The sequence below is a fragment of the Mesoplodon densirostris genome, chromosome X (genome assembly GCF_025265405.1).
Source record: "Mesoplodon densirostris isolate mMesDen1 chromosome X, mMesDen1 primary haplotype, whole genome shotgun sequence".
Lineage (NCBI taxonomy): Eukaryota > Metazoa > Chordata > Mammalia > Artiodactyla > Ziphiidae > Mesoplodon > Mesoplodon densirostris.
Window position 1 is genome coordinate 34,000,065 of NC_082681.1, and position 23,826 is coordinate 34,023,890.

Consider the following 23,826-nt stretch of genomic DNA (forward strand, 5'->3'; position numbering starts at 1 on the left):
AATTCATTAACCTCTCTGAGTCTAAGGTTCCTCATTAAAATGGAGATAAGAATAAGGAAACCTGACTTAAAATACCAATCAAAATAAAGCATTATAAGTGACGTACACTGCAAAGCTGTACAAGTGGAGATGATCTGCCACTGTGTTATAGTAGGGTGCATTCGAATCAAGCCTTTCTATAAACAACTGGGCTTATTTTTAACTTATTAAATTTGCTTTCAAAGAGTAGAATAACAAAGCTGAAGACACCACCGGAGGGGGAAAAGAAGAAATAAATCAATTTTAGGAAATGGATTGTTTATCTGGATTCTGCTGATTAACAAAACACGAGATAACTCTCAACAGTCTGCTCAGTTTACTACAATTTGGTGAAATGGTCTGTGTACTCTAGAACGCGCAATGCAAGGAACATTTCTTAAAGTGCCCAAACTCAGTCTGTTAACCTCTTAGAGTTTGTACGGTGTGCTACTCCAAGTGTATCTCAAGGCAGAGAGGATATTTCTAATGACCAGATATCTAGTGATACCATGTGTTTCCACAAATCAAGATTTCTCACTGCATTTCTAGGTTGTTAGTTACCCAGCCAAGTCTCCTCACAGCACCTTATGCAAAATGACAAAAACCGTCACAGAGGACAGAGGAAATGCTAATGATGCCAACCTTGTGCAGTCCTCCCAGTACTGCTAGTTCTTTTCAGATGCAATTCTCCAGATGAGTCTAATTCTCTTCCAAATCCCCTCACTAACCCAGGATGGAGCTGTAAAATTCACAGACTAACAGCAGTTTTATCCACAGAGCTCAACACTCTCAATATATGGGCAGGTTAGAGTTAAAATCAGAAGGCTGGGTCCCAAGAGATGTTTTTACTTTTAACCTAGCATATCAAAGGATCAAAGTGCTTGAGAAACTATATTATCCCATGAGGGAAGAAGTGACTCTATCAATTCTATCAAAATGACTCATTCGGTTTGGATACGTTAAATAACTCCAAGTTCTGCATACTTCCTCCCAAAGTAAGCACTGTGTGAAGTTAAGTTTGCTAATTCCAAGAAAGTAAGGAGAAGGGAATGAACATTGCAGTTCTTTCTCTGTGCCAGGTACTGGACTACTAGGCAATTTACACAGGTCCTGATGTAGCTGTCCTTCAAACTTAAATTTGTTATATTCATTGAAAAGGAACAATATTCACATAGCTCTAAATTGATTAAATCATACATGTCGACGGTTATTTCCCTTCCCCCTCCACACACACACACACACACACACACACACACACACACACACACACACACACACCAACTAAAGGATTAGGTCTCTTATTTAACCTGAATTGACAGTTCATTACTTTAAAGGGAATACCACAAAGACAAAATTTAATTTCAGGGGGCTCCAATGTACTTGGAAATCCAAGTGAATTTTCTATCCTCTAACATCTAGCTATGAACTTGTTTCATATACTGAACTTGAAGGAGATACAATGCCATCTCAAGATTGGCCATTGCAGCCCCCAAATCCCATAACAGTGATTTGAAGGTTGGTGGAAACACACTCATCAGCGATCTACCAACGTAGAAAGTTCTCTTGGATTTTGTTGCTGTAACTTTTGAGGTATATATTATATATAATACATATTAGGTTTTAGAACGACTTCTAGAATGTACAGATAACATTATTTGCATTAAGATATTTCTTCCACGGGTAAGCTTGCAAATTGAAGGCAGCTGACTCCTGGAACCATATTAGTGACTTACATTAACATACAAATTTTACCGATTTTCAAGTTCTTATAGCATGAAAATGTATTTCACTGCCTCTAGTTCCACAAAAGCCCAGTAGAAGAGTTCGGTGAAATCGCTTTAAACATATTCCAACTTTGAAAAGTGGAGGAGTGGGTAAGTAGAAGTCCCAGGCAAGCGAAGCATTCCAACTACTCTACTTCCTACTCAGAATCTCCCATATTAATCACCACTAAAACATCTTGCAGAATTAGATAAAGAGCACAAAGCTGAGGCTCTCCTTCTAACCACAGATTACTCAGCATTTGTTTGTATCTCTGTAGTCCGTTGTGCACATTTATGTCCGGCTACCCTTTTAAGACCGCATTCTCCCTAATGGCAAAGGACCTTGTCTTCAATTTCCTTTGCCTCACGGCAAGGTGCTATTTTAATAAAACACCGTGGATCTAGAGTACATCACGTAGAGGACTTTCCTACGTAAACACCCAATCTTCCCCCCCCCACCCCGCGCTCCGCTCCTTTTCTTTTTGTGCAACGAAGAGAAGAAGGCAAAATAGGGAGAGGTACAGCCACCTCTGAAACGAATAGGTAAGTTAGCGGCAAAAGAAAAAAAAAACTGGGCACTGCAATTTCTCCTGTTGCTGCTCCTTTAAACTATGGCCCCCAAGGCTAAAACGGATGTTTCAAAAGTAAGCTCTGAACCCCACAAATACAAATCTCCGGCTCTCAGGTTCGTAAACTGTCCCACCTCGCAGAAAGCTGGACAAGACAAGAAAGGAACCCCTGGGGCCGTTCACCAGGTAAAAGAGGAGGGTTTGCCCGAAGTGGCCAATCGCCCTCCCCCGACTCTCTCTTAAGTGCCCGAGGGAGGCGGAGAGGAGCAGCGGTGGCAGACACAGCGGGCCCTGGGAGGGGTGTAGGGGGGAAGGCACGGGGGAAGGCACAGGGGAAGCCGGGGGACAGGGACGCCCGGCTTGTGGGCCATGGCTCCCGTTACTTACCCTACAGGGTAGCCGCCCCCTAGGTGCACATCTTCAGGGGCATCAAAGAATTCCTCGGTGTCGCTTTCCGACGCCATTTATAGGACACACCCGCGGGTGAGGCCGGCGCCGCCTGGAGGGAGGGTGACTCTCGTCTCCTCCTCGTCGTCCTCCACCCCGGCGAGGCCGTGGGGAGGTGGGTCCCGGGGGAGGATGAGGAGGGAGCAGACGATCTGAAGTGAGGAGCCGGACAGTGGCAGGGGGCCGCCGGCAGCTGCCGGACTGAGGGAATGACCAGCAGTGCGGCCCCTTGAGGAGGCGCCGGTGGGTTCAGGGACTGTTGCTGCCGCCGCTCCCGGCGATAGGTGTATGAGGAGAGCGAGAGAAGAGGCGGTTGCTCTCCTCAGTGGGGAAGGGGGGGCGCGCCGACGACAGCAGCTCCAATTTCTCCCGCAGCTGCAATTACAGCAGCTGGGAAAGCTAGTTGCCTGCAAAATACGGACGCTCACCAACCCTCGCGAGATTTCAGGAGGGACAAGTAAAGCGTAGGCGGGGCGAAGAGGAGGCGGGGGCGGTTCCTGGGAAGCAGCGCTCAGATTTCTTGTACTCGAGAAGCCTATCAAAACGGCGCAAGCGCGTTGAGGGCGTTCGGTGAGAGCCGGAAGTAGCGGGGAAGGGTGGGGATGAGCGTCCTGAGGGGAGGAGTCTAGAACCCGCGCAGGAGCGGCGAGGTGCCCCGGCATTGTGAGAGCGCGCACGACGTAGGTGGGGTCCGGCAGAGTGTCCTACCCACTAACTCTGTAGTTCCAAAGAGGCATTTTTAGAGGGGTGATTTGGGGGTCTGCTTTTTTTCTTACACGGAAATGCTGTCGGGAAAAGTTGGCATTGTGGTTTGAATTTACGTCGTTTTAATTTATCCAAGCGCGGAATATCCCACCCTAGGGAGTAGGCAGGTCCACCTCCTCTAGCGTTACGGGCATAACCCGTCCTATTTACTACAAGCTCTCTAATTGAGATCCCTAGATACGATCCTGCCGGCCAGAGGGTGGGGTCCAAGAGAGATACGTGGGGAGCGTGCCAGTTGTGTGGAGTAATGATGGATTTGTTGCTGGAGCTGAGCCACTGTAGGGCCTCCGGTTACTTTCTCCCTACAAATATGCATTTTTGCCCACACTTAATGCGAGAGAAATTCTTACATACTGGCCAAGATGTGCGTCAGTCAAATGGTAAATATATATTGAGCAGGTTCCGTTGCAAGGCTAAGAGCTAGTAACTTAATTCTAATCCTCGACTGCCCAATGTCCAGTGATGAAAATAGAAAGGTGCTTTTTAAAAGACCAAGATGTTCTTTCTTAACGCATCATGGACCATCAAAGTGATAATACTGACTTTCTATGTGATTGGGAAGCACATTTACTTTTCCCACTGCCATGACAGGAAGGTACTCTGATCCGTTTGCAGCCTCAATTGTTGCTTAAGATGGTCGCAGAAAAGACAAGTGGGACCAGGGGCATGGCCTCAGGCTGGAATGGGGCTCTAGATTCCTCCGGAAAGCAACCAGGAAAATATCTGGAGTTGTGTAAAACCAAATGTCATATATTGTGTATTCTTTAACACCCTAGAAGTTCAGGGAAAATGCTGCATAATGAAATAGGGTAATATTTTTTGCAGTAAACCATATGATTATTCATACGTGGTAAACAAATACCAGTAAATAGCCTCCTTCAGTTCAGATCAGCTACTACTGTCAAGTAAGTTTAGGTTAGAGTAATTTGACTGTCAATAAGTTACTAAAAGTACAAAACAAAAATGTTTGGTTTCCAGAGCTTTTGGGATTTAAGGATTGCACATGAGGGGTTTGTGGATCCTTGTGATGACATGACTTTTGGCACTGTCCAATAATTATTAGCTTTTTTTTTGTTTAAAAATATTTATTTAGGGCTTCCCTGGTGGCACAGTGGTTAAGAACCTGCCTGCCAACGCAGGGGACACGGGTTTGAGCCCTGGTCCGGGAAGATCCCACATGCCGCGGAGCAACTAAGCCCATGCGCCACAACTACTGAGCCTGCACTCTAGAGCTTGTGAGCCACAGCTACTGAAGCCTGTTCTCCGCAACAAGAGAAGCCACCGCAATGAGAAGCCTGCACACCTCAACCAAGAGTAGCCCCCGCTTGCCACAACTAGAGAAAGCCCAGGAGCAGCAACGAACACAGCCAAAAATAAAAATAAATAAAATAAATTTATTTAAAAAATATATTTATTTGGCTGCATCGGGTCCTAGTTGTGGCACGGGGGATCTTTTAGTTGTGGCATGTGAGCTCTTTGTTGCGGCATCCAGGATCTAGTTCCCTGACCAGGGATCGAACCCTGGCCCCCTACATTGGGAGCATGGAGTCTTAGCCACTGGACCACCAGGGAAGTCCCTAGCTTTTATGTGTTTTAAACATGTTAATTTCCTAGGTATGGAAATATATCTCAAAGTACTAACTTTTTATTTTGTTGCTCACTAGGAGAGATATGCTATTTTCCTTATGGATTATGGAAAGATACAAGTAAATAAACTACCTGAATTTATTTTCTTCCTAGCTTTGTGATAGTGAATTTACATTTGCCTTAAAAATTAAAGTTTGGTGTCATGTATTATTCTAGGTGCTGAGGATAATTCAAAGATGAAAAAGACAACTTAGTTCCTCTCTTCCAGAAGCTCACAATCTAGCAATGGAGGAAAACAGAGTCCTAATTTGGTGCTTTTTTTCACTATACCATATGACCTCTCTTGGACCTTTTAAGGTACCTTAAACATTATACTTAGAAAAAATTTAAAATGAAATAGGAAAGATTAAGCTGATAACATTTTTAGAGCTGTTAAAATTATGTAAATGCTTTTATCAATTTTATGAGAAAGTGAATTTCTGGGAACATCAAAACACATGTGTACCACCTATGATCATTTTTAAAGATGTCAGAAGATGTGTTTGTTTTGCCTGAAACATCTGTTCTTGAGTTTTAAAGCAGCAGGTTTTAGGCTTAGTCCAAGGCAGTGGTTTTGAAGCCTTTCTCCTTATTAGAAATGGAACCCTTTAATCAAACCTAATTTCATGCAAAAGTCCACATATCATAAAAATAAAAACTATTTTAGTTGAAGCAGGGATAGTTCAGGTTCCTGCCTGCTTGGCCTTCCTTGAGTCTCAAGAGACTGCTGCAAGGCTCTGTCAAAAAAAAAAAAAAAAAAGAAAGCTATTGGTCCAAAGCAGGGGTTGGCAAATTATGGTACTGGTACACTGGACAAATCTGTCCTGCTGTCTCTTTTTGTAAATATAGTTTTACTGGAACACAACCAGCCCTATTTGTTTATATATTGTGTATGTTTGCTTTCAGAGCAGAGTTGAAAAGTGGGGACAGAGACTTTATGGCCCTCAAAGCCTAAAATATTTACCCTCAGGCTCTTTGCAGAAAAATTTTGCCATCCCCTGATCCAGAGGATACTATTTTCTAGGGTAACTGAGAACTGAGATTACACTCAAATTAAATGGTTGTTTGAATTAGTTTCACAACAGAATTGTATAATGGCACAAAATTATACGTATAGATAAAAATGAGAATAAAACATTTTACCACCTGGCTCATTTCCAATGACTATAAAAACTGTACAGGTCTAAGGCCAAGGTGGGTTTAAGGAAACTTTTTATGCCTCCTTATCTGCACAGCATAAACTCTACTTAGGAGTTTCAAAGGCTAGGGTCACGGCCAGTGTATAGAACAGCTTGTCTGTGGGATACTCGCTCTCTCCTCTTGTCAAGAATAATACAAAATGGCGGTATCCTTGGAGCCAGTTTTGCTCCAACCCCAAGGATAATCACTCAAAACATCAGTAACAAAACTGTAATGCATGTAGGCTTTTGTTATAAACAAGAGCTAACATGATAACTCAGGGGAAAACTTTTTATGTACAGGGTTAGGTGATTTGAGATACAATATTGACATGAAAAGATTTAATATTGTAATCTCTGTGAGAGTTTTTGTGGATTTTGAAGTATCAGAATCCATGAAAAAAATCATTCTGAAACTGGCCACAGTTTGTCAGGGCCAAGACTAAATTCTGTAATCATCAACTTTCAATTATCTGTTTGAGAAGTCAGTTGTGTTACAGATTATAATAGTACAAATTCAAAAAATCTATTTGGCTTTGGAATTTTTATATCTTTTTCAGGTCTACTCCACCTTCTTAATGATGGTTTATGTTCATATTAAAATGAATTTTCAATCTCTGAGCACACAAGAACTGAAAGTGGAGAATGGTAGTCTAGAATGTGTCAAGAGACACAGAAAAGCCAACCTGACACTTAAAATGTGTTAGTATTGTGCAATGGAATGTTTTGTAGCCATGTATTACTATTCAGGACCCCGGAAGAAAGCTAACTGGAATGATCTTAAACAAAAAAAGGGAATTTATTCGCTAACATAGTCGAGTACAGACTGCTCTAACACTTGTCTATTCCTTTGTGACTAATATATTAGAGACAATTTAAGTGGAAGGTGAATTTTGCATTTGCTTATGTGCAGTTTTGTCAGCCAGAAACAGGTGAAAACAAAACTACACCCAGATGAATCAAGTTGCGTAGGAATACACAAAATACATGCACTCAGACCTCAGACGTCTACCAGTTACCTCACTTCATTGTGTGTTTTGAGTCACACCCATCCACATCGAGTGTTACAGCTTTCCATCTGATTTCAGATAACCCTCCTTCCACCACTTCACAATAATTCACAAGTTGCAACCCTTCTGATAACCCATTTCCACAAGCAAACTTTAGTTCTTTTTCAAAATAAAGCACCATATTTATTGTAGTATTTATGTATTTCTTAACCATTTAACATGTAAAACTGCTACCATTTTCATTAGGTTTGTATCTTTTTGTGTATGTGTCACTGACAGTTCTTGAATGTTGCACTCATAGCCCCATTTCCCCCATAAGCCCTGTGGTTTTTATTGAACAACTTTGCATAGCGCAGTAATTTTGTGGAAAAGCATATGTTGTCTTTTTAAAAAAATTATTTATTTATTTTTGGCTGCATTGGGTCTTCGTTGCTGCGCGTGGGCTTTCTCTAGTTGTGGCGGCCGGGGCTACTCTTCGTTGTGGTGCGCGGGCTTCTCATTGTGGTGGCTTCTCTTGTTGCAGAGCATGGGCTCTAGGCATGCGGGCTTAGTAGTTGTGGCGCATGGGCTTAGTAGTTGTGGCGCACGGGCTTAGTTGCTCCACGGTGTGTGGGATCTTCCTGACCAGGGCTCGAACCCATGCCCCCCGCATTGGCAGGTGGATTCTTAACCACTGTGCAACCAGGGAAGTCCCCATATGTTGTCTTATAGCAGCACAGACTATAGTCCAGATGAAGTAGCTTTAGGCGTGGCTGGATCCAGGGTCTAAGATATATCAAAACTTTCTCTTTCTGTCTGCCTCTCTTCTTTGCTTATCTCCGCTTCTTTTTGTGCTTTGGCTTCAATTTTCCTATCACAGACAGCTTCCTTTTTGTACTCAGCAAAGATGGCTGCAAGCAACTTCAGTTTATAATGTCTTAATAATTCTCAATCCCAAAGGAAGTAAAACTTTCTCTTTGTGTTGATATATTAAATCTCAGGGTCTATGTTGATTGGTCTTAGGAAACCTCTCTGGGTCAACTGATTCCCTACCACACACCATGTGGGGAGAGACTACTGTGATCATCTTCCTCACTAGGACCACATGGAGTATGCAATGGATGTTTTTTTCAAGAAAGGGTCACTGGCAGACAGGAACAATGTGCTAACCACCAGCTGTTAAGGGGTAAGTCTCTATATTCATTGACATGACAGGAGCTCATGATGCATTAAATGAAAACAGATGTCATGAAATAACTGCATGAGGAATAATCCTATTTATATAAAATTATTTATCTGTGTCTCTATATGTGTATGTAAGCATAGGGAATTCTGGAAGAATATTCATAAATGCTTGATGGTGTTTGTCTTTGGTTGCTGATTAAAATAATAATGAGGGCTTCCCTGGTGGCACAGTGTTTGAGAATCCGCCTGCCAATGCAGGGGACATGGGTTCGTGCCCCAGTCTGGGAAGATCCCACATGCCGCAGAGCGGCTAGGCCTGTGAGCCATGGCTGCTGAGCCTGCGCGTCCGGAGCCTGTGCTCCGCAACGGGAGAGGCCACAACAGTGAGAGGCCCGCGTACTGCAAAAAAAAAAAAATAATAATAATAATGAAAGTTTTGGTTATTTGTACCTTTATATAATGACTCAGTTTTCTACGGTGAATATGTATTACTTTGTAAACAAGAGGAAAATGTTAAAAGAAAATATATAAGCAATCATATACAAGGTAGACTTACACACAAAATGAAGATCTGAGATTCATTCCCAATATAGTGCATGACTGTGAGTCCTGGGCCTATTACAGGTGTCACACTTAACTTCTGGAACAGTTTAATAAGGGCCACTGAGAAAATGAACTTGGAAAAAAAAGTCATATTTTCTGCACTGCAGACTTGACACACAAAGAGAATGGTAACGGTAATTTCCAAAGCAACTGTGAAATGATGCACTGATATGGAGCTTCTAGAAGCAAAGTATAATATTAGAGGTTCACTTATAAATAATATGGACTAAGCATAATTTTGTTTTTCAAAACAATAAGCAGTATATATGACCTGATCTAAAGAGAGAAAAAGTAAGACATATGAAATTTATGCTTCAAAATTTCACTCCAGGTCAAAATCTGAGGAAGAGATCTTTTATTTTTCTTTCCGGGAAGAAAAGGAATATATACATCCATACATATATATACACATACACATATGTATTTTTTAATTGGTGAAACAATCTAGTGGCAAACATTTATATAGAAATATCAATCAGGCTAATGCATGTGTGTGTGCTGTTACCATTGGAAGGGACTTTAAAGGTCACTAATGTAAGCCTCATATCTAATGCATGAATTCTTTTTACAAACTTCCCCGATAAGTGGTCACTCAGGGACATGGAACTTACTATTTACCCAATCCATTTTTTGATAAATGTTAACAAATCTCTTCATTGTATTTAGCCCAAATCTGCATTTCTGTATTTTCCTTCCACTGGTTATAATTCTGGCTACTAAATCCATACAAAACCTTTGATCTATTTAAAGATGATTATCAGTCCTCTTTATGTTCTTCATCTTGGGAGCATACAGTTGACCCTTGAACAATGTGGGGGTTAGAGGTCAAAAAATCCACTTACAACTTTACAGTTGGCCCTCCGTATCTGTGGTTACACATCTTCGGATTCAGCCAACTTCGGTTCATGTAGTACTGTAGTACATATTTAAAAAGATCCACATATAAGTGCACCTGCACAGTTCAAATCCGTGTTGTTCAAGGGTCAACTGTATGCTGATTTGTTTATGCTGAATGTGTTCAGAGACAAAGATAAGTGGGAATTTCAACTGCACAGTTAAAGTGCTACATTAAATAAGTATGTGATAATATGTGTACATACTAAACATATTCATCTTATGTACAGGATACCTGTCTAATGGTGTGCCCTCTGTGTACCTAGTGATAATATGTTACATCAGAATCATTCTTTTTTTTTTTTTTTTTTTTTTTTTTTTTTTTTTTTTGCGGTACGCGGGCCTCTCACTGTTGTGGCCTCTCCCGTTGTGGAGCACAGGCTCCGGACGCGCAGGCTCAGCGGCCATGGCTCGCGGGCCTAGCTGCTCTGCGGCATGTGGGATCTTCCCGGACTGGGGCACGAACCCGTGTCCCCTGCATCGGCAGGCGGACTCTCAACCACTGCGCCACCAGGGAAGCCCCAGAATCATTCTTTATGCTTTCTGAGACAGTTTTACATGTCTTATGCCATTCAATGATAAAATAATAATTGCTATCATTAAATTAGTGCTAGATACTGTATTAAGTGCTTTGCACATATTATTTAACTTAATCCGTCATGCACTATATGAGGAATATACTACTATTCTCCCCGTTTTATAGGTAGGGAAACTGAAGTTTAGAAGAATTAAGTAACTTACCCAGAGTTTTACAGCTAGCATTTAGTGGTGAAGATTTAAGCCCAAGGTCACACTTTTTTTATTTTATTCTATTTAATTTTATTTAATTTTTGTTATCTTCCCAGAGTTTCCTCTAGTTTGACTAACTTATAGCAAATGAGCCATATTAATGAGTGAAGTGTCTGAAATAATAATATTATAACAAAAAAAATTAAAGCAGTTGGTTGATATTTCTTTTTTTCCCACCTTTTATGGTATTTATCTAAATAAGAACATCTCAACATTGGCGTTTATGGTAGGCAGAATTTTAAGATAGACCCTTAAGATTTCCTAGCTTCTTCTATACACACATCTCCCAGTTATTCAATTCAATGCTAATCTAGGTGCTGCTATGAAGGGATTTTGCAGATGTAATTAAAGTCCCAAATCAGTTGACTTTAAGATAGGGAGATTATACCTGTGGATCTGACCTAATCACATGAGCCCTTTAAAAGCAGAATTTTCTCTGACTGGTGGAAAAAGGAAGTCAGAGAAATACACTCTGGCAGGCTTGGAAGAAAGCAAACGTCTAAAAAAAAAAAAGAAAGCAAACATCTAAAAAGAAGAAAGCAAACATCTATGCTGTATACTGCCTTTGGGGGACAAGGGGTGTGGAATGTGGCCTCTAGGAACCAAGAGTAGCTTCCTGCTGATAGTAAGGAAAGGGGGACCTCAGTCTTCTGGCTGCAGGGATCTGAGTTCTGCCGACAACCTGAATGGGGTGGGAAGAGGATCCCAAGCTCCATATGAGAAAGCAGCCTAGCTGACATCTTGATTTCAGCCTTGTTAGACCCTGAGCAGAGAGCTCAGCCATACTACCCAGCCTTCTGATTTACAGAACTGTGAGCTAACAAATTCGTATTTTTTAGCCCACTAAAAAAGTGGTAATTTGTATGAAACAATAGAAAACGACTCCAGGGGTACATATCCTTATCTTCCCTCTGCTAGTTAAGAACCGTGAATCTAGGTAGGTCATGGCAAAACAAGTGTGATACATCAGCAGGTGCTGTTTGCTTTCTGAAGTCCTTGAGTGCACTTGGGAATAAATGTAACACTGGGAGTGAACATTAAGGTGTAATATAACAGAAGAAAAAACAGTGAGATCAGAAAAAATTACCTAACATACATTTAAGATATGAGAGAAGTATCTTGCTTCACATACACACTCACACACAGTGCACCCAAAATTCAACCCCGTTTGCAAAACATTCTCCAGAACCGCAGCAATCCTGCTACCCGTGTGGTGTTAGGGACTCTCTGGTTCCCTTGCTTCTGTGGTCTTTAACCATTGAGTGAACCTGCCTGCCTTTAGAATTTAGACTTAGTTTCACTGTTAATCTTACTACTGACCTTCCGGTATTTTTATATAGCTTCACAGTGGTTGCTTGATCATTCATTCATTCTTTCATTCATTCAACAAAGGGCTTGCTATATGCTAGGCATTGTACTAGTAGTGGGTTAACAGTGGTATAACTTAGTCCTTCTGGGCTGGGCTTTTCATCCCTGTCACCTAAACTCTTAATTTGAGCTCTGACTTGTAGCTTCAGTACTCTGTGCCTGGCATCTGACACATGTAATCCAGATCACCCTGAATAGCTAAATGCCTAGCTTTTCATTTATGGCTTTTGCCTATGTTCCTCATCTTTGAAGCCTAAACTTCTGGTCACCAGCCTTCACCAGCTTACCTTGACATCAGTCTTCCAATGTTCCCTGGCTAGTGCTAAGTTATGGACTTGAAATCTAGCTAGTCATGCCAAATATTTTCTCCTAATTCAGTCATCCTATCCATCTGGGTCACACTGGCTGGCCATTCTCGTTGGTCAGTATCTCTTCAATCTTTAGACCCAGCTTGACCATATACATCTTGAAGTTGAGAAATAGTAGACATAATTTTAGTTTTTCAAAATTTTAGCAAAGTTTTATACCTAAAATGGCCATTTTGTCAAAAGTAGACAATTTGTTTAAAAACTAATCAGGGATCTGACCTCAGTCTTGGACAAAAGTCTGAAAGTCATGACCTAAGAAGAGGGATGGGGGGATGAAAAGGGAATAATCACTTGTGCTGTACCAGTGATCTGGCTGGCTTTTTACATGTTATCTCAGTCATTCAGTTCTCAAACCTTCCCCCACTGTGTTTATTAAAAAATTTTTATATGTAGGGACCTGAAGCACAGTAGCAGGGTCAGAATTTGAACTTAGGTGCACCTGGCCCTTAAATGCGCACTTTTCCCAGTATACTGCATCAAAATGCATACTTTTCTCTCTGTTTTTCCTTTTGGAGATTGCAGAATGGTCAAGCTAGGAGTTAGAATTAATAGAGCTCACCTACCAGATACCACTTCAGACTCTGAAGGAAATGTCTGTGTTGATTATACAGAATCGCATTTCTAGTATTCTGAAAAAAACCATAAGGCTTATTCAAGCAACTGTGCTCATTGCCCTTTGCTCCTTTTGAAGATGACATGAATGGACACCCTGATTGTGGTCAATCCAGGATTCTCATGTGGGCAAATGAAAGGTTGATATTCGCCTAATAAGCTTAGTAGACAAAGTGAGCAAGCTCGCTAAATGTGGCCTGAATCTGAGGATTTGTATTTCGCTAACTGTGGAAACTTCATAGCCATTCTCTCTTATTCTCTTTGATATTTCCTTCTAGAACTTCCACTAGATGCATGTTGATCCCTCTCATTATATCCTCCATATGTATTCACCTGTCTTTCATATTTTCCCTCGTGTGTATTTTGGTATTTATTTGTGAGCACACATTTCATTGGAACTTTCTCTCTGGAGATTGAAATCTGGGTTTAAAGTGAACACTTCTAGGGGCTTCCCTGGTGGCGCAGTGCTTGAGAGTCCGCCTGCCAATGAGGGGGACACGGGTTCGTGCCCCGGTCCGGGAAGATCCCACATGCCGCGGAGCGGCTGGGCCCGTGAGTCATGGCCGCTAAGCCTGCGCGTCCGGAGCCTGTGCTCTGCAGCGGGAGAGGCCACAGCAGTGAGAGGCCCGCGTACCGCAAAAAAAAAAAAAAAAAAAAAAAAAAGTGAACACTTCTAGGGGAGAGTTGCTCCTACTACTCACCTGGGAATACTGCCAGTCCAGGACTATTTTAAGCTAAATTTCTGGTATGCGGTGTTTTGGCCATAGAGGTAATGTGATTTCTGGACCCAGACCTGCCTGGGGTTATGATGTCTAAAGGAAATTTCTCTCTCTCTCTCCTACCCAGAGCCAAAACCAGGACAAGCACCTATCTCTACCATGCGCCTCTGGGTGGTAGTTTTGCCCCCATTCATCCATGAAGAGCATCACACTTTGGGGGTCTGACTTTAAGCAGAGAAAGAAAGGGATGGTGTGTGCCTGATCGAACTTCTAACCTTGCCTGGGCCCCAGGATTTGTCTTTTTGCTCCCTTGCACTCAACTAGCCCATTAAAACTACTAGGATTTTTTTTAACTCCAGGGTTATTAGGAACCAGTAGCTATCCAAAGGTAGTTGCCACCTCCAGAGCTTCCTCTTTATTCTGGATTACTGCTGACATGTCCTTACTGGTTCTTATTTTCCCACTATCTCAACTATCAACGCTGCATTTAAAAGGATATATTCTATCTATCATACCTATCTATCATATCTATCTATCTACCTATCATTTTAAGATGTACTAAACTGGAGGTATTTCTTTGGCTGTCTCTTCTGCCATATTTCCTCAATTCAATTCTTTTTAAAAAAAATTTTAATCTGGGCTTCCCTGGTGGCGCAGTGGTTGAGAGTCCGCCTGCCGATGCAGGGGACACGGGTTCGTGCCCCGGTCTGGGAGGATCCCACATGCCGCAGAGCGGCTGGGCCCATGAGCCATGGCCACTGGGCCTGCGCGTCAGGAGCCTGTGCTCCGCAACGGGAGAGACCACAACAGTGAGAGGCCCGCGTACCGCAAAAAAAAAAAAAAAAAAATTTAATCTACTTTTTATTTCTTTTAATTTATTTTTGAATTTTTGAATTTTATTTTATTTTTTTATAAAGCAGGTTCTTATTAGTTATCCATTTTATACATATTAGTGTATACATATCAATCCCAGTCTCCCAATTCATCCCCCCACCCCCCCTCCACCCCCCACCACTTTCCCCCCTTGGTGTCCATACGTTTTTTCTCTACATTTGTCTCTCTATTTCTGCCCTGCAAACCAGTTCATTTGTACCATTTTTCTAGGTTCCACATATATGTGTTAATATATGATATTTGTCTTTCTCTTTCTGACTTACTTCACTCCGTATGACAGTCTCTAGATCCATCCACGTCTACAACTGACCCAATTTCATTCCTTTTTATGGCTGAGTAATATGCCATTGTATATATGTACCACTTCTTCTTTATCCATTCGTCTGTCGATGGGCATTTAGGTTGCTACCATGACCTGGCTATTGTAAATAGTGCTGCAGTGAACATTGGGGTGCATGTGTCTTTTTGAATTATGGTTTTCTCTGGGTATATGCCCAGTACTGGGATTGCTGGGTTGTATGGTAATTCTATTTTTAGTTTTTTAAGGAACCTGCATACTTTTCTCCATAGTGGCTGTATCAATTTACATTCCCACCATCAGTGCAAGAGGGTTCCCTTTTCTCCACACCCTCTCCAGCATTTGGTGTTTGTAGATTTTCTGATGATGTCCATGCTAACTGGTGTGAGGTGATACCTCATTGCAGTTTTGATTTGCATTTCTCTAATGATTAGTGATGTTGAGCAGGTTTTCATGTGCTTCTTGGTCATCTGTATGTCTTCTTTGGAGAAATGTCTATTTAGGTCTTCTGCCCACTTTTTGATTGGCTTCTTTGTTTTTTTTAATATTGAGCTGCATGAGCTGTTCATATATTTTGGAGATTAATCCTTTGTCCGTTGATTCGTTTGCAAATATTTTCTCCCATTCTGAGGGTTGTCTTATCGTCTTGTTTGTAGTTTCCTTTGCTGTGCAAAAGCTTTTAAGTTTCATTACGTCCCATTTGTTTATTTTTGTTTTTATTTCCATTTCTCTAGGAGGTGGGTCAAAAAGGATCTTTCTGTGATTTATGTCATAGAGTGTTCTTCCTCTGTTTTCCTCTAAGAGTTTCATACTGTCTGGCTTTACATTTAGGTCTTTAATCCATTTTGAGTTTATTTTTGTGTATGGTGTTAGGGAGTGTTCTAATTTCATTCTTTTACATATAGCTGTCCAGTTTTCCCAGCACCACTTATTGAAGAGGCTGTCTTTTCTCCATTGTATACCCTTGCCTCCTTTGTCATAGATTAGTTGACCATAGGTGCATGGGTCTATCTCTGGGCTTTCTATCCTGTTCCATTGATCTATATTTCTGTTTTTGTGCCAGTACCACATTGTCTTGATTACTGTAGTTTTGTAGTATAGTCTGAAGTCAGGGAATCTGGTTCCTCCAACTCCTTTTTTTTCCCTCAACACTGCTTTGGCTCTTCGGGGTCTCTTGTGTCTCCATGCAAATTTTAAGATTTTTGTTCTAGTTCTGTAAAAAATGCCATTGGCAATTTGATAGGGATTGCATTGTATCTGTAGATTGCTTTGGGTAGTATAGTGATTTTCACAGTATTGATTCTTCCAATCCAAGAGCATGGTATATCTCTCCATCCATTTGTATCATCTTTAATTTCTTTCATCAGTGTCTTATAGTTTTCTGCATACAGGTCTTTTGTCTCCTTAGGTAAGTTTATTCCTAGGTATTTTATTCTTTTTGTTGCAATGGTAAATAGGAGTGTTTCCTTAATTTCTCTTTCAGATTTTTCATCATTAGTGTATAGGAATGCAAGAGATTTCCGTGCATTAATTTTGTATCCTGCAACTTTACCAGATTCATTGATTAGCTCTAGTAGTTTTCTGGTGGCATGTTTAGGATTCTTTGTGTATAGTATCATGTCATCTGCAAGCAGTGACAGTTTTACTTTTTCTTTTCCAATATGGATTCCTTTTATTTCTTTTTCTTCTCTGATTGCCGTAGCTAGGACTTCCAAAATTATGTGGAATGATAGTGGCGAGAGTGGACATCCTTGTCTTGATCCTGATCTTAAAGGAAATGCTTTCAGTTTTCACCATTGAGAACGATGTTTGCTGTGGGTTTGTCATATATGTCCTTTATTATGTTGAGGTAGGTTCCTTCTATGCCCACTTTCTGGAGAGTTTTTATCATAATTGGGTGTTGAATTTTGTCAAAAGCTTTTTCTGCATCTATTGAGATGATCATATGGTTTTTCTTCTTCAGTTTGTTAATATGGTGTATCACATTGATTGATTTGCGTATACTGGAGAATCCTTGCATCCCTGGGATAAATCCCACTTGATCATGGTATATGATCCTTTTAATGTGTTGTTGGATTCTGTTTGCTAGTAGTTTGTTGAGGATTTTTGCATCTATATTCATCAGTGATATTGGTCTATAATTTTCTTTTTTTTGTAGTATCTTTGTTTGGTTTTGGTATCAGGGTGATGGTGGCCTCATAGAATGAGTTTGGGAGTGTTCCTTCCTCTGCAATTGTTTGGAAGAGTTTGAGAAGGATGGGTGTTAGCTCTTCTCTAAATGTTTGATAGAATTAACCTGTGAAGCCATCTGGTCCTGGAATTTTGTTTGTTAGAAGATTTTTGATCTCAGTTTCAATTTCAATACTTGTGATTGGTCTGTTCATGTTTTCTACTTCTTCCTGGTTCTGTCTTGGAAGGTTATACCTTTCTAAGAATTTGTCCATTTCTTCCAGGTTGTCCATTTTATTGGCATAGAGTTGCTTGTAGTAATCTCTCATGATCCTTTGTATTTCTGCAGTGTCTGTTGTAACTTCTCCTTTTTCATTTCTAATTTTAATGATTTGAGTCCTCTCCCTCTTTTTCTTGATGAGTCTGGCTAATGGTTTATCAATTTTGTTTATCTTCTCAAAGAACCAGCTTTTAGTTTTATTGATCTTTGCTGTTGTTTTCTTTGTTTCTATTTCATTTATTTCTGCTATGATATTTATGATTTCTTTCCTTCTACTAACTTTGGGTTTTGTTTGTTCTTCTTTCTCTAGTTCGTTTAGGTGTAAGTTTAGATTGTTTGTTTGAGATGTTTCTTGTTTCTTGAGGTAGGCTTGTATTACTATAAGCTTCCCTCTTAGAACTGCTTTTGCTGCATCCCATAGGTTTTGGGTTGTCGTGTTTTTGTTGTAATTTGTCTCCAGGTATTTTTTGAATTCCTCTTGGATTTCTTCCATTATCTCTTGGTTATTTATTAATGTACTGTTTAGCCTCAATGTGTCTGTGATTTTACGTTTTTTTCCCTGTAATTGATTTCTAATCTCATATCGTTGTGGTCAGAAAAGATGCTTGATATGATTTCAATTTTCTTAAATTTACTGAGGCTTGATTTGTGACCCAAGATGTGATCTATACTGGAGAATGTTCCATGTGCACTTGAGAAGAAAGTGTAATCTGCTGTTTTGGGATTGAATGTCCTATAAATATCAATTAAATCTATCTGGTCTGTTGTGTCATTTAAAGCTTGTGTTTCTTATTAATTTTCTGTTTGGATGATCTGTCCATTGTTGTAAGTTAGGTGTTACAGTCCCCCACTATTATTGTGTTACTGTCGATTTCCTCATTTATAGCTGTTAGCAGTTGGCTTATGTATTGAGGTGCTCCTATGTTGGGTGCATATATATTTATAATTGTTACATCTTCTTCTTGGATTGATCCCTGGCTCATTATGTGATGTCCTTCTTTTTCTTTTGTAATAGTATTTGTTTTAAAGTCTATTTCGTCTGATATGAGAATTGCTACTCCAGCTTTCTTTTGATTTCCATTTGCATGGAATATCTTTTTCCATCCCTGCACTTTCAGTCTGTATGTGTCCCTGGGTCTGAAGTGGGTCTCTTGTAGACAGCATATATATGGGTCTTGTTTCTGTATCCATTCAGCGAGCCTGTGTCTTTTGGTTGGAGCATTTAATCCATTTACATTTAAGGTGATTATCGATATGTATGTTCCTATTACCATTTTCTTAATTGTTATGGGTTTGATTTTGTAGGTCCTTTTCTTCTCTTGTGTTTCTCACTTAGAGAAGTTTCTTTAAGCATTTGTTGTAGAGCTGGTTTGGTGGTGCTGAATTTTCTTAGCTTTTGCTTATCTGTAAAGCTTTTGATTTCTCCATTGAATCTGAATGAGATCCTTGCTGGGTAGAGTTATCTTGGTTGTAGGTTCTTCCCTTTTGTCACTTTAAATATATCATGGCAATCCCTTCTGGCTTGTAGAATTTCTGCTGAGAAATCAGCTGTTAACCTTATGGGAGTTCCCTTGTATGTTTTTTGTCATTTTTCCCTTGCTGCTTTTGATAATTTTTCTTTGTCTTTAGTTTTTGTCAATTTTATTACTCTGTGTCTCGGCATGTTTCTTCTTGAGTTTATCCTGCCTGGGACTCTCTGTGCTTCCTGGATTTTGGTGGCTATTTCCTTTCCCATGTTAGGGAAGTTTTTGACTATAATCTCTTCAAATAGTTTCTCAGGTCCTTTGTCTCTCTCTTCTCCTCCTGGGACCCCTATAATGAGAATGTTGTTGGGTTAAATGTTGTCCCAGAGGTCTCTTAGGCTGTCTTCATTCCTTTGAATTCTTCTTTATTTATTCTGTTCCGCAGCAGTGAATTCCACCATTGTGTCTTCCAGGTCACTTATCTGTTCTTCTGCCTCAGTTATTGTGCTGTTGATTCCTTCTAGTGTATTTTTTATTTCAGTTATTGTATTTTTCATCTGTTCGTTTGTTCTTTAATTCTTGTAGGTCTTTGTTAAACATTTCTTGCATCTTCTCGATCTTTGCCTCCATTCTTTTTCCGAGGTCCTGGATCATCTTCACTATCATTATTCTGAATCCTTTTTCTGGAAGGTTGCCTATCTCCACTTCATTTAGTTGTTTTTCTGGGATTTTATCTTGTTCCTTCATCTGGTACATAGCTCTCTGCCTTTTTATCTTGTCTATCTTTCTGTGAATGTCCCTCAATTCAGTTCTATTCCACAGAAAGATGTTTGGCTAGGTGGATTAATATGTGTACAATTGTCATGGAGGCAGTCTTTTTGGCAGAAAGTAAAACTGATTATACAGAAGCTCTGCCTTTAGGTTTATATTGATTAGGCCATTGCATAGTTGTTGTGGTGGATATGTTTTACCAGATTTATCGTGTCTTTGAAAAACTAAGGATGTTTGAGGTCCTGGATCAGGTAGTGTGATATAACTACTTCTACCAGCAGCAGGTCCTGAAGCAGACACTTTCTGGCCTAGAGAATTGCAGAAAGTAGATCAAGCACTGCTTGGGTAGAAGGTGAGAATCCTTTCTTTCCATAATAGCATAAAGATATCTGGTCTGCCTAGGACATGTGGAGATTCAGTTTATTTGAAACTGAGCTACTTTCTTACTGAGGAGCCATAACCTTTTTGTGTAAGAAGGGTTCAATGATTTTTTTGAGTGGAATCTAAGTATTCCTCCTTTGGGTATACATTGGTTAGTGGACAGCTATTCGATGTCCATTATTTTGGTTGAGGGATGAAGGTCAATGGAGCTAGTGACAGAAACACATTCCCTCTGGCCATATACCGTATGTGGGAAACTCAAAATCTAAGCTGTATCTCATACCAGCCCTGGGAAAGACTGTAGATACTGTCAGTCTCTGAGGATGCCCATTGTAAATGTAAAAGTCATTCTGTAGATCAATGGATAGAAGGCAAGAAGTGATTAGGTAGTAATACCCTGAGCTGATGCTGCCCCAGGAGTAAGGGTTGGGATGGTTGTGGAGGATGTTTATGGTGTATAGAGGAATAGTTGTCTTATGGACTTGTGTAGTGAGAGAAACAGGAGAATTTGTTTTCAGCTTAGATTCAAAACCACGAGTGGCTTTTCCCAGCAAAATGTATTTAAAATGCACCTCCCATTGTCTCACCTTGAAAAATGCTGATTTAGAAAAAATAAGAGACTCCACCTGTTCCAGAGAACATAGATGCAGAATTCTGGTCAGAGCGTAATTCTCAAGCTGAATTTCCTACCCCATCCACGAGCATGAATCTTGCCAAAATCTCAGGCATCCTGGACAGAGGGCACATGTCACTTGAAAAAGCTCCTCAGTTGATTTTCATATATTACCTTCCCTCCCCACTGGCTCTCTTTTGGAACAATTCCAATTAACTAGTACAATAGGTAGTCAGCTGTTTGCAGAACATATTGGAAGGATGTAAAGCTTAACATAGAAATCATTTAATTCTCGATACTTAGAGCAAGTGCATGGTATTCCTAATAAGCACTCTGAAGCAGGAATTGGATCTCCCAGCTCAGTCAGCACGGGTTAATAACAACTTGGCAGACAGATAGTGATCCTCAGATCCTGGAAGGAAAATGTACACAGGTCACTTCCTTAGAAAGGAGGATATGGAGATTGATAACAAAACCCACCATAGACCCTTATAGTTGGTTTTATCTAAATATACGAAGTAGGTAAATAAGCAGTATGTGTGTATGTGTGTGTGTGTGTGTGTGTGTGTGTGTGTATGAGTAGGTATATGGTTCTTGTTATTAGAGTTCAGTTCAGGTTCAGTTATTTTTGCTGTCTTCATAAAGTCCCAAGTTAAAGAACTCTCCACATACTGTTATGGATGTATAATCTGATGACCACAGCCAAGAACCTAACACCTAAAGTTAGGAAAGCTATGTCAGCAACATGTCTTACTGCAGTGATTTTCAAACTATACACTCTTCTAGGGAGCCGGTTAAAATACAGATTCTAGAACTTCACCCTAGACCTATTGAATTCTTATTTCTGGGAAGCCCCTAAAATTAGCATTTTGAGAAGCTTCCCCCAAGTGACTGTGATGCAGGTGGTCCTTAGATAACACTTTAAGCAAGGTTTACTTGAGGGAGTTTCACATGATATTTTCATGCTGCCATTTGGCCATCAGATTGAGGATTCCAGCCATAAATACTCAGAGACATCTATAGAAAAAAAATGCCTTCCTTCTTCAAAGTGACTGTGAAATTGGGAAGAGGAGGTCTAAAAGTGGGACTCTTAAAATCTAAATGTAAGAATCTTAAGTATATGTAAATGTTTAATGGCAATTAGTGTGTGTGTGTGTTGGGGGGTACTTTTGAAGATGTGTATTGTTCAAGCCTGAATGGCGGAAAGATTGAACTACAGGGAGGTAAGGAAATGGAGCCCTACATAGTGGGTGGGTGATACCTAGGGGTAAACTTGTGAAAAAGAAATCCAAAATCCAAAAGTGTTTCTTTGGAAAAAAAGAGAAGAGACAGAAAACATGGGATGACCAGAGTCAGGGACGGAAAGAAGCTCAAGAGCACTGGGTGTGGAATATATGATGGAAGCCGGAAAGTACAGCAGCCAGGGAGAGTCTGGAGAGAGGCAATAGAGACAAATGGCAGACCACTCAGGATACTATAATCCTGGGGGCAGGGACCAGGAACAGCGCGGGAGCAGGGCCTCTGTCACAAGCAGGGAGGAAGAGATAGAAACAGGACATCCTGGGAGCAGCCAGAGGGAAACTAACCAAGTGGGTGATGTGAGGTGGTCAGGAAGTTAATGCCGTTTCAAGCTGAAGCCAAAACCCATGTCTGTTGAAGGCCAGATAACAAAGGACTTTATTCCTCTAAAGACCAAAAAGGAAATTAAAGCTTATATTGTAATCTGGGTCTGGAAGGTGGAAGTAGGGAAAACTAATTAGAAAAAATGGACTTCAAGGTCGGGGTCTAGTGACTGTTGTCACTCCTCTGTGTTATAGGGAATATTAGCAATGAGTACTGCAAGGACCTACTTAGTGGTTCAACCTTTGCAAAGTTGAGCAATACTTTGCCATTACCACAAATGTAAATAGCTTTTCTCCAAATTTTCCTCTCAGCGCTTTAAGTTTACTCATGTCTGGAATAGACCAAGGGAGCTGGTCAGTAGCGAAAAAATGAGGAGCCCAGCTAGAGGGTGTCCAGGTGCATTTCATCCCATCTGCAATGCTAATCGAGCTTTCAGTTAAAGGACGAAATGCTCACCCTTTAAGTCCTGAAAATAGGAAGAATGTTTGCCACTTTTATCGTTGAACAGTCCTCCTTAGACTAGAGCTGAGGCGACAGCCAGCCTCCTGGCTGCCTGTAGCTTTAGACTATGCTCCTACATGAGAGTTTGTGAATACGTGCTCCAACTAATTTCAAACCCTGGTTTTCTTGATCTGACTACCTATGTACGAAGGTACTTTTTTGCTGCCAGCCCATGGCCTATTCAGGTCCCTGTTCTTTTGGATAAGAGTAATGGTTCCGGCCCTTAAATACCCTGTATGTGTCTAGATAAATGACGTGAAAGGAGTTGAAAGAGCCTTTGACAGGACACCCCTGCCAAAGCAGGGTGCAGGTTAGAAGAATGCATGTCCCAGACCCAACTCAGGTTAGGCCTTCGTATTTCCTCATGGGCCAGAAACCTCCAAACTGTGGTTAGGCACTCCTACCTAGGACGAAGGCCCAAGTTGTCTGGTGTCTTCTTTGTTGTGGAATGACAACAGCAGCTGTCCTCTATTTCCATGGTCTCTCAACTATCTCTCTTCTAATCCCAGAAATATCTTCAAGTCTTTTGGGCTGGGCTGGATGAGCTGTCCTCAGGACTTTTTAGCTAAGCAGCTGTTGATAAGAATGTGATGGTGTAATGGAGGCATCTAGGGAAGCTGCTGTGGGGATAAATTGTCCTTGGGCATAGGATCGAGTTCTATCTAAAAAAGAAAATTTTAGGTGGCTTCATTGTACTCTGTGTCTCCTAGCGGGCCCTGGAATGCTGCTGCATGCCAATAGTAAATTTATCCCCACAAAATAGGACTAGCTAAAATTATAAACAACTTCTAAATGGTTTTATAATAAATTATTTCAGGAAGCTAAAATTATTATAGGTGTATCTTTGAGCAGGTTAAGGTAGTTGTCAATGAGGACAATCATGTTCTTTTACACTATTGGTGACAATATTTAGTCTAAATCAGCAAGACAATTCTTACGT

General features: G+C 40.7%; 1 protein-coding gene and 1 long non-coding RNA gene across 3 annotated transcripts in view; one reads left to right on the forward strand and one right to left on the reverse strand.

Annotated features, from left to right (window-relative positions):
- WDR44 (WD repeat domain 44) overlaps window positions 1-3,181 on the reverse strand; it is an 84,205-nt gene extending 81,024 nt beyond the window's left edge. Inside the window, exon 1 of the mRNA XM_060087361.1 lies at window positions 2,738-3,181. Within this exon, the coding sequence (XP_059943344.1) occupies window positions 2,738-2,814 (77 nt within the window). The 5' untranslated portion in view covers window positions 2,815-3,181. The remainder of the gene's footprint in view (window positions 1-2,737) is intronic.
- Window positions 3,182-5,377: 2,196 nt separating this feature from the next.
- LOC132482699 (uncharacterized) overlaps window positions 5,378-23,826 on the forward strand; it is a 78,147-nt gene continuing 59,698 nt past the window's right edge. For both annotated transcript variants that reach the window (XR_009530939.1, XR_009530938.1), the window contains exons 1-2: window positions 5,378-5,506; window positions 8,379-8,541. This is a non-coding gene — a long non-coding RNA (uncharacterized LOC132482699). The remainder of the gene's footprint in view (window positions 5,507-8,378; window positions 8,542-23,826) is intronic.